The sequence below is a fragment of the Apostichopus japonicus genome, chromosome 2 (genome assembly GCF_037975245.1).
Source record: "Apostichopus japonicus isolate 1M-3 chromosome 2, ASM3797524v1, whole genome shotgun sequence".
Lineage (NCBI taxonomy): Eukaryota > Metazoa > Echinodermata > Holothuroidea > Aspidochirotida > Stichopodidae > Apostichopus > Apostichopus japonicus.
Window position 1 is genome coordinate 5,807,900 of NC_092562.1, and position 15,891 is coordinate 5,823,790.

Sequence of the window (15,891 nt, forward strand, 5' to 3'; positions counted from 1 at the left end):
TTTATTCTTTCAGTTGAAGGCTGAGTTTTCGAGGTTAAGCAACCTTGCTCTGGACAGCACTTTCTTTTCTTCACTAGACCAACACCTTGACAGAATGGTGGAAATATTGTCAACCAGACAAAAGTTTCAGAACTTGTTTCTCTTTGAGACAGGGGTAGGCTATATAACACATTCTGTAGTGTATGGTATGATCAGATAATACAAGAGCTCATTCATCTATATTCTTGTTTTAGCAATACTTAAAATACAGTAAATAAGAGTACATACTTTTTATTAGAAATTACCTTGTGACAATTTAACAGTTACATTTTGTACAATATTACATGCAAAACTAGCATAAAGGTATGCTGTGTTTGCCCCAAATATACCAGAAATTCAAATATGGTTACCTTTGGTAGCATAAAGGTATGCTGTATTTGCCCCAAATATACCAGAAATTCAAATATGGTCACCTTTGGTCAAAATTCTTACACTGTTTTTATTACCACCTTGGAGGAAATTTACTTTAATTTTGGTTTGTTTCATTTTTGCATTCTACTGTATATGTTAACAACACCATTGGTTTATTTGATTCATGGTAAGTACAAATTGTGTCCTGGATACAGATTCAAGAAAAAGGGATTGCGGAATATTTTTTCTAATGACAGCTTAAACAATAATATTCTTTAGTTAAAGAAGTTAATATATTGCTGTTTTAGTGTAATTTATCAACAAAAAATAAACCGTCAGGCTACTTAAAAAACCCTCTTAACAATTTGAAGCCATGCCTGTGGCATTACATTCCATTGTAAACATTCATAATTATCATGCATCTGAAGTGTTTAAATAGTTCATGTGGTGTTCAGAAAGATATTGCAAAACTCCATTTGACTGGTAATTATCTTGTTTCTTGGTAAATCTTGAAAATGTGTTGAAACAAACTGTAATATGGAACAGGATGCCATGGGAAATTGTTTCTCTGCTTTTACATTTCAACTTATGAAGAATTGTTGATTGGATGAATAGGCACTAATAATAATCATTGTAATAATCAAAGAGCGAAACAAAGTTAATTTTATGATATGCCGATGTTTTCTTCAGGCAGAGAAATGACATAATAGCCCACACCTCTAGTGAGTTGGAAGGATCCAAAAATGTCTGAAAAAAATTCTATCAGGCTTAAACTCTAGTTTACATTTTCATTTTTATTCAGAGCCATTGTTTGTCAAATAATCGCTTTGTACTTGCTTAGTTATGGAGAATTTCTAACAGCTTGCTTGCATCAATGTGATTGGTATCATAGTATATGTTTCAGAAATAATTTGCAAAATTTGAACTTACAAACATGTTTATCCTAAACAAAGCCCATTGAGGGATGTACTGTGAAATCATTTACAGGAAGTCAGTATTAATATTATATATACTGATAAAGGAGAATGTATCAGATATCTCTGTTGTGATGAAACTATTCAAATCACAGTAATACAAGTGTTTGAAGGATCCAAAAACTGGCAAAAGACAGGATTGACAATGGAATTCTTTCAAAGTATTTTGTGTTCCAAATGGGTAAAAATAAAGTGCTTTGCTGTAAAGATCTAAAAACCAAACATTTTTCATTATGACTTTACTTTGCATGCAGGTTTTCATGAGCAAAGACTGTTGTGCTTCCTCTCAGATTATTAAAAGAGTTTTACAGAGTTGCTTTATCTTATGATTAAAATGTAAGTTTTTGAGTACAGAGGACCAAACAGAGGCTATTTGCTGAACCCTGGCTTGATTTCATATACCCCTTTCTAGGATGAAAGGTTGTATGTGATTCCCCAACATATCCTTAGCTTTCATGGGAACTAGTTTCATGGTAATTTCTAATGTAAGGGATCAAAATACCCTGAAAAGAAATTTTTCATATCATTGAAAAGATGAAGTTCCTGTTCTATGCTTGGTTTTTACAATTGAACAATGCTCTTATCCATCATAACTAGTCTTTGTCATAAAAACAGATGCAAGAACAATTGGTCGCATCACTATAGCTTTGCTAATGACAGCTTTAAGTGCATTCCTTTAGTTAATGAAACATTGGTGTTTTGAGCATTGTTGCCTATTTACATGATGATGTAATTATGATTCACCTATAAAACTATTTGCCACAAAATTAAAAGTCTTTAGCTAAAACAATCATATTGTAAATGGCTGAGAGGAGTTGTTACTTCTTACTTCCTGGCTTTTAACAACATTGGTTATTTCCAGCAGCCATAACATATTAAATTTACTTCAGTATTTCATACCAAAGAACACATGCACTTGAAATTGGTATTTACTATCTCAAATGAATCATGGAAATGAATGATTGCAGCAGGCATGTACCCATGCTCCATGTTCTTCTGTATCTCATTATTGATACATTTTGGCGTTGTTTCCACCGATAAAAGTATTAGGCACTTTTTATGCGTTTGATTATTTCTTCTATTTCCTTGTTAAAGTACATTGTTACTGACTTCAGAGGTTGAAAATAAAGTTGTGTTGTTAACTTAGCAATATATAGTTTTCTTTACTAAAATTGTCTGTTGTCATAACTCAATTAAATTGAGGTAACCCGCTGCCTAGAATATGCCAAGTAGCGTCAACTTAAATATTCAAAGTTAACTCTGGAGATAATGGAAAGTGGGAAAAACTTGAATTGGTCTTGTCAGTTTAAAGAGGAAAGGCTATGCTGTATCAGCTCTAAAGTTTTAGTTACCATAACTTGCCCAGCTTTTTCTCAAAAAAAGATAAAGATTAAATTTGTTGGACTTTGCTGATATCTGTTGCCACAACTGATGAACATGAAGTGTAACAAAGTAAAACCAGCGAGTTGGTTGTAACCACTACTGTCAAGTTTTACTTATGGAGTTTCTGGGTTAGTAGAGTGAACTTAAAAAAGTTAAGGCAGCGGGTTACCTCGACTTTTTCAAGTTGTCTTGACGTGTTGGGTTTTACAGTGTAGATACTTTGTAATATACTTTTTTTTTAATACCTTGATGCTCAATTGCAAGAAAAGGTGACCGTCAAACTGTCGTCGATATATACTCCTAGTACTCAGTTTTGGAGGTTCTTGCCACATCAGCTCCCTCAATAATAATACGTTGGGATCTTGATAGAATGATACATTTATGTTTTATGGTTTTATTTTCAAAAACCAATTTCCTTTATTTTTTGGGTTACGCAATAAAGTCTTGCGGTCACATGTTGGAACTATGTCATTTACAGAACACTGAATATTTCATTGGTCAGTTTCAACAGAGCTCTTAGGACTTGTGCATGATACAGCATTATCATCGGCATAGTTTGTAATGGAAATGTGTGAGTTTGACCTAATTTCATCATTATATATAGTAAATAATATTGCATATAATACACCCCCACCCCAAGGCACACCAACCTTTATTTCCGATATTTCCGATAACCCTTTATCCAACTTTACTTGTCTGGACCATCCTTGAAGAAATTGTGTCAGCCAATGAAAAGGCATGTTACTTTGATAAATCGTAAAAGATCCTTACTCTCTTGTAAGCAAATTTAAGCTCTCACTTCTAGTAGCCTGCCAACAAAATCTGGATGATTGAAATGTCAAATATACTAGGTTAAAATAAGAACAGTTTGAATAAAGTAGCATAAACCACTATGTCAATGGGATCTGGAGAGCTTAGGCTTTCATTTTAATAAAAGTGTAATGAAAATAAATCTGAAATTGTTCATTAATCCATGGAATATCAAGGTTACTTGATCATAAACGGGATAATAAAATCACATTTTATCCCATGCGGGAACAAACAGCAAATTTCTGTCAATTCATTTCGAGAAAAACAAAAAAATGGCAACATGTTTGAAACACCAAATTCACATACAAATATTTAGTCAGCATGAAATTGATATTTATGAAGTCTAAGCTCTCTAGAGAGGAATACTTGTCATTGGAACTTTTGTTTAAATATAATGTTATCATTTAGTTAGTTACAATGGAAACCAGATGTAAGTAAAACTTTAATCTAAGGCTTTAGCAACTTCCCTAAAGGCTGGTAGCGACCTGTTAATTAACACTGCTCTGCAGCTGTGCCAAAACATCATGTGAACAGACCATTCACAGAGTCGATTGCTCCCCACTATAATGAAACAAACTTAGAAATTGGGAGGCCATCAACCGCTTCAGCAAAGCTTTTGAAATCTGCTTCGGTGTTGTTTTATGGCATCCTCATTGTTCGGATGAACATAGGAGTTTGCAAGTGGTGGTGGCTCTTCTCTGACAGGAACAGGGCACTCCTCTCCCAGAGTTCCACTTCTGCAGAAGTTGTGCAAGCAGTCAAATAGTTCCCATATGTAATCTGTAGAATAGTAAAGATATGAAGAATAATATAATAATAGTTCATAAAAACATACCATATAGATAGAGGCACTCCAATCACTCCATTTCGGTCAACAGTCATGGCACAATGCACAGTTGTCAGTCAAGTCTTTGGATGCTCAACTAAGGCGACAGCTGATACACCTCGATTGGTGTGGATACATGGGCCAGGTTTTACCTGACAACTTGTGCTTGAACAATTCCAATATATTTTTGACTGGTTACAACAAAAACCCTACACCGGTATGTGCACCTATATTATGGATTATGTAATCTTCAGCAAGATGTGTGGTCATTGTCTCAGTAGCTTAACCACTGTTTATGTAGTAAAGTAAACATGTGGACAGAGTAACATCCTGTCCCATCCCCTTGTAATGCATGGTAAAAGAGTGTATAAGATGCAACTTTCACCATTTGATTCAGTAGCAGATATCCAGCCAAGTGAAGATATAATATACTCTGTTAAATCCAACTACTTGTGCCTTTATTTCTTGTTCACATACCGCTGTGACAACTCTACCAGATACAGTATGTATACGCTATTTGAAGTAAAGACTGATGGCCTCACTACACATTCCAGACTGCCCCACAGTGTTGGTGTCAAAATTAATAATGATCCTCTTTCCAGAAAGTGATAGCACCAATTGATTTTTCAGACTAATCCACTATCAATCTTGAAAATTACCTTGCAGCGTCATCTTTGTCATGTTCAGATTCATCAGATGAGTGAACTGATGGAGTGTAGTCCGGACTACCTGGTGGTTTTTCGGTGTATCCCGATGAGGATGCCACAGCAGCAGACGGACCATCATCGCCACGGTTAGATGGCCGTGGTTGCTTTGATGGTGTTCTTGTCTCTGTTGGTCCAGTCAGCAACTTCAATGGTGGTAAGGGACCAGTGAACACTGGACTTCTACATGTGTTACATTCACTGAAAATTAGAATAAATGCTTATTATACCAAACACATACAGTAGGCTGCTCTTGGACAGGGGTCAGCTGCCTAGATGGTTCACTTATCTTTTCTTAAGGAGAGCATATCCTCCTACTTTATGTGGCTGCAAAAATATGGGCCACTCACACCATGAGCATTGCAAATGACTTCAGCTTGGTTTCATATAGTATAACTACAATGTTATCTCCCTTCTCTCAGTAACTATAGATGTAGCCTATATATTTTCCTGTGAAGCCATCAGGTATAGCCTCCTCAACCACTCTCGCCAGGCAGGCGGATATGATGGATAAAATACAATGTATGTTATCCCCTAGTCAGCCTGCCCGATGTGCATTTTTAATTTCTATTTTGCTTTCAATGAGTACTGTTTCTAAAATTTCGGCCCCTGTACTCACTTCTGCTATAGAATACTCTATAGATGTATGAAAGTTTTCCATTCTTCCTTGTATTACCCTAGCTTACCCTTCTCCACCACATTTCCTCCCCCACCCCCATCCATCACTCTATTTATGCCTACTTATGGGGACCTTTCTGGCGTCATACTGCCGCCTCCCTTTTGTCTGGTAGCTTGCCCCCCATATATATGCCTCAATGTTTTACTGATGGAGATTCCTCGTATCCCGTTCAAAACTGACTACTTAAATCTAATGCCTGTCACCACCCTTCCCTCCCCCATTTCCCAACTGCTTTTCGGTAATTACAAGCACATGTCTATAAGATCATGCTACCTTTAGATGGAGATGTACATTCTGCAGAATCCTGCCTTTGTATTTTCACTGCAGTTGGTTGGGGAACAGCCTCTAGATTAATCTAAGTAGTGAACATTGGGAAAGAAAATAACACTGAAGTTATGAAAGTTCATTTAAGAAAACAGTTTGATTTGTTTGAAAGCACCTGTCACAAGTGTTTTCTCTTGTAACAAAAATTGCAGCCATACCACCAAATGGCAAAATATAAGGATGTCATTTACTGTGCAACATATGAGCTATGACTCTGAGTATGAAGATAGGTGGGAGCACATTATTGGGCAAATTAGATGTAAACATCCGATGCCTGTTATTCTGGATTTTTCATGATGTACCACTGATCAAATGCTTTAGTTAGCCCTATAGCCTACGCCTAACTTTATCGTCGCCATACCTAATCTAGGGCCTAACTAACTGAACGAAATTATAAGAATTAGCCTACTGTAAGTTAGTAATAATACTAAGTTAGTCCTTGTAGTAGGCCTAGGCCAGAAAATACACTTGCTCTTTTCCGATCCAGCTTCGCAACTACTGGTCTACTTGTTTCTATATCTCCTCGAGATTTGAAGATACTTTCTCCAAATAGAGAAGGTGGCATACTCCTATTAGAGTCTATATCAATCCGCTCGATTGTTCTCCTTCAGGAAAAGTGCCAAAAAACATTTTTTTGTGACCTGTTATCAATCATAATCTAGTTTTTTGTGGCTTGCATGTTGAAGAGCATGAATGGAAGTACATGTGGTGAGAAAATTAAATTGGGTCAATCGAGGAAATTTTAGACCCCTTTAGGCCTCCCAGAAGCAGCGTAGGAAATTTGTTTACCACTGAGTGAAGAGGTTTGTTTACAAGTGACGAAAACTTCCGGCTCGGATAGCAAAAAATCTTCACCATCATGGTACGGAAAATTGATGGTGCCATGAAAGGCCAATTTGTCAGCTATCCGGTGATGGATAGCGTTTAGCTAGTGAAAACTTCTATCTAGACTTAAAGACCACATTACTTTTGTGATTTAGTGTGTAAGTCAATGGGGCTTTTAATGGGCGTATGCTACTAGAAGGAACGGCATTGTCTTGTAGACGGCGAGCTGTTGGTGTTCCAAGTCCAAGTTGCGCGGATAGGCGATAGGAATTACAACTTTAACTAGTGAAGTGCGCACTGCACACATAAGATTCGCTCGAAGGTCCAAGACAATCTTCACTTAGGCAGCTAGGCTGGATGAGTGCACTGGTACTAAGCTATCGCTGTATACAGTGTTTGACGAACACGAAACTTGCTTGTACTGTTGTGCACCCATTCTCATTTGATATTTTGTTTACTGTCCGTGACGTATTGTTTACGTCTTTGATCTCGGTTAGCATATTAGGCCTATTTAGTTTTGGTAACATTGACAGTTCCCCCCGTGACGTCATTATCTTACGGGATGAGCTTGGTTATTAACTTAATTAAAACAGCAAAGAAACAATCGTGGAACTCCAAATTTGGAGTATAGAGTTTTGATATGTAGCTTCTCAATTTGCGCAAGTTTGAAGGGAATCTGTTACGTGTCACTTGACCTTTAAGGTGCATGGTTATAAGACCAGATAAGGTAAGTCCAAAAGTTAGGTCTATGAATGATTCTCTGGGAAAATATGTAAAAAAATAATGGTGGCGTCTGAAAACATATATATATATATATATATATATATATATATATATATATATACATATATACATATATATATATATATATATATATATATATATATATACATATATATATATATATATATATATATATATATATATATATATATATATATATATATATATATATACAATAGCATATTATGAACACGATCGAAATTTAGACTACTTTACTCACTTTCTATTTTGATATATTTTTCATTCATCATTATTACATTATTACTTTACATGGTCCCAATGCATCTGTTTAAAACTTGGACACTCTTAGACTGTTTTCAGACGCCACCATTATTTTGAACTTTGAAACTCTGTTATGAGTATAATATGAAATTCTTTTACGAGCCTAGGTATTGTTTGCAAAACCAAATTGAATAGTTGTGATCCAATTCCCATACTTAAAAATATTTAAATAATTGTTTTATTTAAATATATTTACTAGTGCCTAAATATGACTTAATATTACGTAATTACTGATTTAATTTCCTTTCAAATGTTTGCATAAATTACTATTCTAGTTTTGCCATCCAGAGGGTTGACGGGTTTAGATGTACATAGGATAGAGCGTTTAATTTCTATCTGTCAGGAATTTACCATTGTGCTGAAACATATCCGTTTCACCAGCGATAGACAGTAGTATCCCAGTGTGATTGTTGTTCTTCATATATTTTTCACAGCTTTAAAAAGGCGCCAAAACGAGTTCGAAAATTATAAATGTTTGCATATAGCAAATTGAAATTGTAAGATTGCGTTATTTTTAAAAACATTTTTGAGGTATTGCCAGCACACTCTGATACATGTTTCATAGACGTAACTAGAATTATTTTTAATTATAAGAAAATCACATTTGTATGAGGGAAACATACAAGTGGGGTGAGTGAATCATTCATTGCATATTTTTTGTGCCTTTGTATGTTTGTAATGTTGCTTTAATCTGTGTTTGTATATATGAAACTTGGTATCATTTTCACTGTTTAATATATATTTAATACCATAAACTGTTGTCTTTGTCCTTTTTTAATTTGTTCTAACAGTGTCCAAATCTAATAAATCGTCTTATCATCAGTGTAGTAGCCCATTCCATTGTCTTGATATTTTGATGCATCCTTGTACAATAGCCATATTTCTGTAAATAGATAGGGCCTTTCCAATGAGTCACCAACTCATTCTATCAATCCCGTTCCTCAAAATCAGCGGTACAATATCATTAACTCTTTAAAGAGTGAAATTCACTCTTTTGAAAGAATGATTCCCACTCTTTCTAGAGTGAAAAAGCCCACTCTTTTAGAGTGAAAAGCTCACTCTTTGAAGGAGTGAACATTCTCAATCTTTTAAAAGAGTGAATTTCATTCTTCATGGAATGATCACTCACTACACTCTCAGAAAGAGTGAGAATTCACTCCAAACGAGTGAAAATTCACTCTTTTGTTTTTAGAGTGTAAGAACAATATTTAACTCAATTTCGCCAAAAGTGCACATTCGCCACTACGCGAAAACGGGAACGATATATGTATGCATATTGTGTGTGTTAGATGGAACACGTATCGCGTGCTTGTAGCATAGCCAATTGATCTATTTTGGACAGCACATGTGGTACAAATCCATCATTCATGTACAGAAATCACAAAATTCCTGTCGACTAAGTGAACTCGCAATCTTTAAGAATTTTACATTGGGAGGAATTTAAGAGTTTTAACAAATTGTGACCCAGTAACTGAGGTGTGACGGGGTTCCTGTATATATATATATATATATATATATATTACACAACAAGTATAAATTAAGACGTGAACAGTTAAAATGTCTTTCTGCTCTTTATTCACTGCTGTCTCTGTACGTGCTCCATTTTACCTCTCCTCCAGAACTCCCAAATCAATCCAACGCAAATATACATAAAGTTAAAAAATGTCAATATATTGTAAGAGTACCAAACGCTGTACAAGACTAACAAAAGGGGACATTCTCCATGCATGATTAAATACAATCGGCCACCTAAGGTGCAGGAATTAAGTTATGCAAATACACGTGCTCAGTTACCTTTAAACATGCGTAGTCAGCTGGAGAGCGCCCCCTATTTACGGATGGAAGAACTTATATAACCAACAAGCAATTATCAGACAGGGTAACAGACTGTGGCATAGGTAAGCGTTTTAAAAAAAGTGTGCACAAGTATAGGGGACATTTATATGGTGTCCCCTATTTAAAAAGTGGGGCATGTCCCCCTGTCCCACCTCCCACCGGGATCGACGCCCATGGTTAGTAGGCTACTCGCATTCAGAAATATATTCATACGAAAACCGAATGAGAAGTAAATGATTTCACTTAATTTGGCCAAGAGATTTTGACGGTTTTCGTGTCGGAAAAGTTATAGACCGTATCGTTCAGGGCATGTAGAAGGTCTCAAGAAACAAACGCGACTACCCAACACCCACCCCACCCCCCAAAAAAGTGAAAGCAGAATGATATGATGTGTTTTGAAACAAACAAGGTTTTGTCTAAGTAAAGCAGCTTGTTTCGTTTTAAACTTACTTGAATATCTGTCACTCCCTAAAATAAATAACTTTGCAAACAAAACTTGTTTCCGATTTCTTGTATGCGAAATTTGCTTATGCTATTGTACACTCCATGGTGGACCTTGTGGTGAGACAGATTACTTGAAGCTAGATAGTTTTGAAAAGTAACCGTGCCATTTCTCGATATGCTTAGGCATCATCGGTGGCACTGGTACAACCAGGGAGTTGTTATGGCTGTTGTCGATCATCAAATTATCCTGTTTTGGGGTTATTTACCAAATCGTATGATAAAATCTTTCTCTCTTCAAAGATTTAAGCGGTATTTATCAATTGAATGAAATAATCCGGCACGCAGACACTCCCTCAACGCACCCTTTCTCCACTCGCGGTTCCGGTTAGTGTCACCTACAAGAGTGTAACCATGATATAATTTCCTCCTTATTATGTGTATCTGGTATGTTTTTCGTGTCATTTAATTTATTAAGTTTCTCTAATATTCTGCACATTGTAATATTTGGCTCGTAGTGTTCTGCTAAAAAATTGGGTTTAATATATCCATTAATCTTCCATTCAAAATATTGATTGTAAAGTTCATCGTTTTTATCCAAATAAATCAAATAATCAGCCAGAGCTTTTAGAGATGAGAACTCTTCGACATGAATGTAAGAATTCGGTGGCGCTGACCTCTTGTAGTCATCAGGTCGAGCTCCGTACACGATAGGCACAATATCAAACGCTAGTGCATTGTACCAAAACTTTTCGGTGATGTAGTCATTACATATACTGTTTTCGAAAGCTAAGTAAAATTTATATTTTGATAACATTTCGTTGCAGGATTTATCATGTTTACAAGGTTTCTTGCCGCAGGCGCCGTATAAATCTGTTGAAATGTACTTAGCTAATTCTTTGATGGTTTCCAACCTACCCCAAGAATCATGACAATTTGATACCACTGCACACACAAGAGCTGTTTTAGATTTCGCCCAATCGTTGGTCGTCAGGTTCTGACCCTGATTTGGGGCTGTTTGGCTGGTCAGGTAGTATGCCCCGTAAGGAGACGGGAACGTGGCGTCAGAGAGGTACGTGAATGTCCAGTTGATATGAGATAAAATGACGTCATAGTTGTAATTCGTATTACTTGGGCTTTCGAATGACATGAAGATCCATATTTGACCATGTGGTCGATTTCTGAACAAGAACAGGAAAGTAACAAAAATACACAAATGTATGAATGTCGCCACTTAGATATATTCCACCAGAACACAATCAAGGAAATAGAGAGAAAGTCACCACTTAAAATATTGTATTTTCAGCAACTAAAATTTCATGATTTACGTCCATACGTCAGTTTTATGACAATAGGACGGTTATAGTCTGTAAATGATTACGGTACTATTGTTAAAACGCAGGATCCACTCGACATCCAAAACACAGTTACTTGTTCAAACACTCTTAAGAAGGGGCCGCACAATGCTGTTTTGCATAAATGATTGTGGCACAGATGTGTGTAAGTTTGTGTGTGGGAGGGTGTTACAACAACTGTGTGTCCGACACACTTGCAGCACTTCCTTGTTCACGGCAAACTGGGCAGAAATTAAATATTTAATGTACGACGATATATCCCCGGATACGATTTTTTTTAGGGCCGACAAAAGTAAATTAATAGAGGGTCCTTCTGTCACGATAGTCTGCTTAGAGTTGTCTTGTTTTATGTTATTGTTTGGCTCGCTGCCTGTTATCGCCCTGTCCAGAGTGGTATGTGCACTCAGATACAATACCTAGGATAATGTTCTAAAAAAAAAAAAAATTAAAAGTATTATACCTGATAAGTGTCGTCCAAGGAATATTTTGTCCAGCTACAAGGAACAATGCTTCACAGTTTGAAAGGCGTCTGTAATCTGGGCTCTGTATAACACGAACTGGTTCTCCAGAACTGAAACAGGTGAAATCGCCAAACCATTTCCCAATAGCTTCTGTTCCCAATACACCTATTTCCTTGGTAGATCTGTTCTGATATTTACGGTCACTTACAATATGTTCCAAATTTATCAAAACATTAGGTTGTTGATCAAATGTTATATACTCAAATATGTTAACATACCGTCTGCCAATTGTTGCCAAATAAGTCATCAAACTAATTAGGGAAAGCAGAAACATTAAGGTCATTACTAAACGTTGTCGGAACTTCATTCTTGATCTATAGATATCAGTTGAAGGATAATCCAATAGTAATCCAACAGTAATCCAATAGATTTATGATCCATATAAGAAAGATAGCAGGCAATAGAATTGGTACGGTTTTTATATACTTTCAACAATTCACGAAATTCCTGTATCCGCCTGAAATTGAATTGAAAATAAATATGAAAACAATGATTTCAAAGGACAGACCAAGTTCAGTCAAGTATAAATCCCAAACACCTTTAATAATATGTGATACGCAAACCTAACATCATGATCCAGCCGTTGTCGTCAAGTGCATTGCAAAATGATACAATATAGTCTATTGTATACGAGCTATTTAAGTTGGATTTTAACCTGCCTGCAGGCATTGAAATGTTCTAGTGTTACTTTTTGTATATAATTTAAGGAGGAAACAATAATTTGTATATGTTGTATATAGACCGTTAAAAACATTGCCATTAGTCCATTTTGTAATTTATATACAGAATTTCAATTTCAAGAGATGGACGTTTAGACATGTGAGGATCATGAGTTGCTGGACTAAGTATCCATTACGTCAGTTTCTCAGATACAACAGTAAACTCAAAAGGAAAACACAACACTTGAATGGCCTCATATACAGCATGTTATACATGTTATCATCAGTTGCTGGACTAAGTATCTTAAAGCCAATAACTCGAAAATATGAAACAGATGCACACACATTACTATTATAAAAGTTTTCCATTGGACCATGAGATATTAGGACTAAACGTTTAAGGATTTTTCATTAATATGAACTATTTAGATACAAACTATTAAGTTACAAATATTAACAGTTACAAATATTAACAGTTGTTAAGTTACAAATATTAACTATTGACTTATTCCTGTTAACTAACACAGTCGGCATATGTACAGTAAGTTCATTTTGTAATTTGATTCAATTCCAGTGAAAGAAAATACTGCATACAACTTAAAATAACTGCACTGTACCTTGAACATACAGTGTCGATGATGTTGCTTACCATTGCCATGATGTATATGTCTCAGTATTAGTATCGTCTATATGACTTATCAGAAAGCTGCCTTTGAGCTTCAGAATGAGTGATAAATCTCCTAATTAATGTGACTTATGCTTCTTCAACAGTCATGTACATCTAGAAATCTCATTTCAGCAATATAGATATGAGTCACCGGTACATGGGGATACCAACTGTGGATATCTGACTTAAGTATAATTATATAAAGGTATACGTTACCTGCATTGTGGAAACGACAGCCTGTTGCCAGTGTTGTAGGCTAATATTTCGCAAAACCTTCGATAATTGCAGCTTTTATCAGTAAAATATCAATCGACAGTGGATGGCTGTTATAAGACAGAAGCCTTCACTTCCTCCTTGAATTGAACGCATGCCACTATGTAATACGGATACGAGTACAAGTTGCATGACCTATAGTTATAGTACTGTAATGTATTATACAGTTACCTATGCCTATAGGTATAGTAACTTTATAGTGCAAGACTTTCTGTTTGTTTACAGGCGAAGCTTTTCCTTTATTCTAATATTTCATATGTCCTTGTGCAATCACCCATGCCGATACTGTGCGTTGCTTTAAAAAGCTAAGTTTTCAGTTTTTATACTTTCAGACTTGACAGTTGTGTTATAACATGACAACACATATTGAGCAACCCTAACCAACTAAAGCGCATGTGCATGGTTGCTTCATGTGTTAAAAGGCTTAGCGATATAGTACGTGCTATTATGAGGGGCAAGTTACAAGTTAATCATCAGTTTTACTTTCTCTTTCCATTATTTTATTGTAGAGGAGAGAATTCATTGAACGTCACAGTTTATTTGGAAGTACGTCATCATGCCATCTGCTTTACACATAATGAATTGGAATACTGGTTTTTAATGGGCACACCTGCACACTTGTTATTATTATCTTATGCCAAACCATACGAAAATACTACACCATTAAATGTACGTTTCACACACTTATCCATGTTTGAAGTCTATTGACTTAGGCGGCAGATGGCCTTTATATCCGTTTTGTATCTTATATATTAGAGCCCGGACCAATCTAACACCGGTTGGTTCCAGTTAATTTTGGAACCGCTACGCAAAACGCCCTCACAGTCTTGACCCATTACCCCGATTAATGGCTTAAATGCGTTTATTCAGTTTCATGATGTATAGAAGAGTATTAGCTTTTAGTGAGGTAAGACACTACAGTATTTATCCTAGGGTAATTTACCATCCGAGAGTGGGAACCAAAGCATATGGCCCCCCCCCCCCTCCAACCTGTGCTTAACACACCAAACCCGCCCTGGGCAAGCCTCACCCCGCCCTGGCCGAATCTAGAGTTGATCTGGACAGTTACTATCATGATTCAACATAAAATAATTTCTGTTCAACTATCCTGTCATCATTATATAAGGTGAGGGTTCTCTTGGTCAAATAAGGCTATCCGTAGGTCATGGAAGTTAATTTAACCGCACCTGAAATGGAGCTTAATCGTAGGAGGTGGGATTTGAAGGGAAGTAATTGCTACCGAATTCGGATTCGATATTCCGGCAGGTCTGTTCAGAATGCCTTTTTTAGGTTTTTACCTTCACATCCCCTTGACTCGTTCACTCCACTGTACCCATGTACCCCTACAGAGTGGCATCACTGAATCTGATGTAGTATTAATGAGGTCATATAATTGTTACATCATTGCTTTGTGACCACATTTTGTTAGAATAGGATAATAGCCTACCATATGCGTTAGTTTATAAGAAGACTAAAATATGTATGAACAACTATTGACAATAACAGGTTATTGTTCATATGTAGCATTCTCCATCATTATCAAGGCTAATACAAGTGAACATAATAAATCGATGGAGAGGAGACATGTTGTCATAACATGGATAATTAAGTATTCAAGATGATTTAAACGTAACTAATTGTAGTCAAGTGCTCTTTATCAGGCAAACCGCCGCATCTGCATGATTTGTATAAACATTGTTGCTTTGTTTAACAAAGCCTTGTAAATAGTCATATATCTTTAATTGTAACAGACAACGAACAGAAGGTGATGACTCAGAAACTGGCAGGGCTGTAAACCAGTTTTCGTAACCGAGTCGACCAATAGTTATGGTCTCTCAATTGCTAGATGGCAATTTTATTTTAACTTTAAGCACAATCAATTCTAAACGCATGCCTCGTTTTGTACGCACTTTTCTCCATATACTGTCTACATTTGCCCAAGTATTTTAATGCTGTAAGGATATCAAGTACAGTACATAACTCAGTCAAGCATGTGTTTCATGCAAGAACCAACAACGACAACAGAAGCGACACTGCACTAAATATTTGCATTTTGACTTCTTTGTTAGCTGAGTATTCACAGCTAGGAAAATTTCTCATATCAAAGCTATAGAATATTTGATGGTCGATAAGCCAAACAGTGTTAATATATGGAGATG

General features: G+C 36.1%; 1 protein-coding gene and 1 long non-coding RNA gene across 2 annotated transcripts; both read right to left on the reverse strand.

Annotated features, from left to right (window-relative positions):
* Nucleotides 1-2,965: 2,965 nt before the first annotated feature.
* LOC139975936 (uncharacterized) lies at nucleotides 2,966-7,123 on the reverse strand. The gene is made up of 4 exons (XR_011795961.1): nucleotides 6,500-7,123; nucleotides 6,040-6,121; nucleotides 5,043-5,288; nucleotides 2,966-4,337 (listed from the first exon to the last, which is right to left on the reverse strand). It is a non-coding gene; the product is annotated as an uncharacterized lncRNA (long non-coding RNA).
* A 2,415-nt stretch (nucleotides 7,124-9,538) lies between these two features.
* On the reverse strand, nucleotides 9,539-14,123 carry LOC139975928 (glycoprotein 3-alpha-L-fucosyltransferase A-like). Its single transcript, XM_071984225.1, has 3 exons — nucleotides 13,676-14,123; nucleotides 12,073-12,590; nucleotides 9,539-11,438 (listed from the first exon to the last, which is right to left on the reverse strand). The coding sequence occupies exons 2-3, from the start codon at nucleotides 12,438-12,440 to the stop codon at nucleotides 10,652-10,654; spliced, it is 1,155 nt and encodes a 384-aa protein (XP_071840326.1). The 5' UTR covers nucleotides 12,441-12,590; nucleotides 13,676-14,123; the 3' UTR covers nucleotides 9,539-10,651.
* Between the last annotated feature and the right edge of the window lie 1,768 nt (nucleotides 14,124-15,891).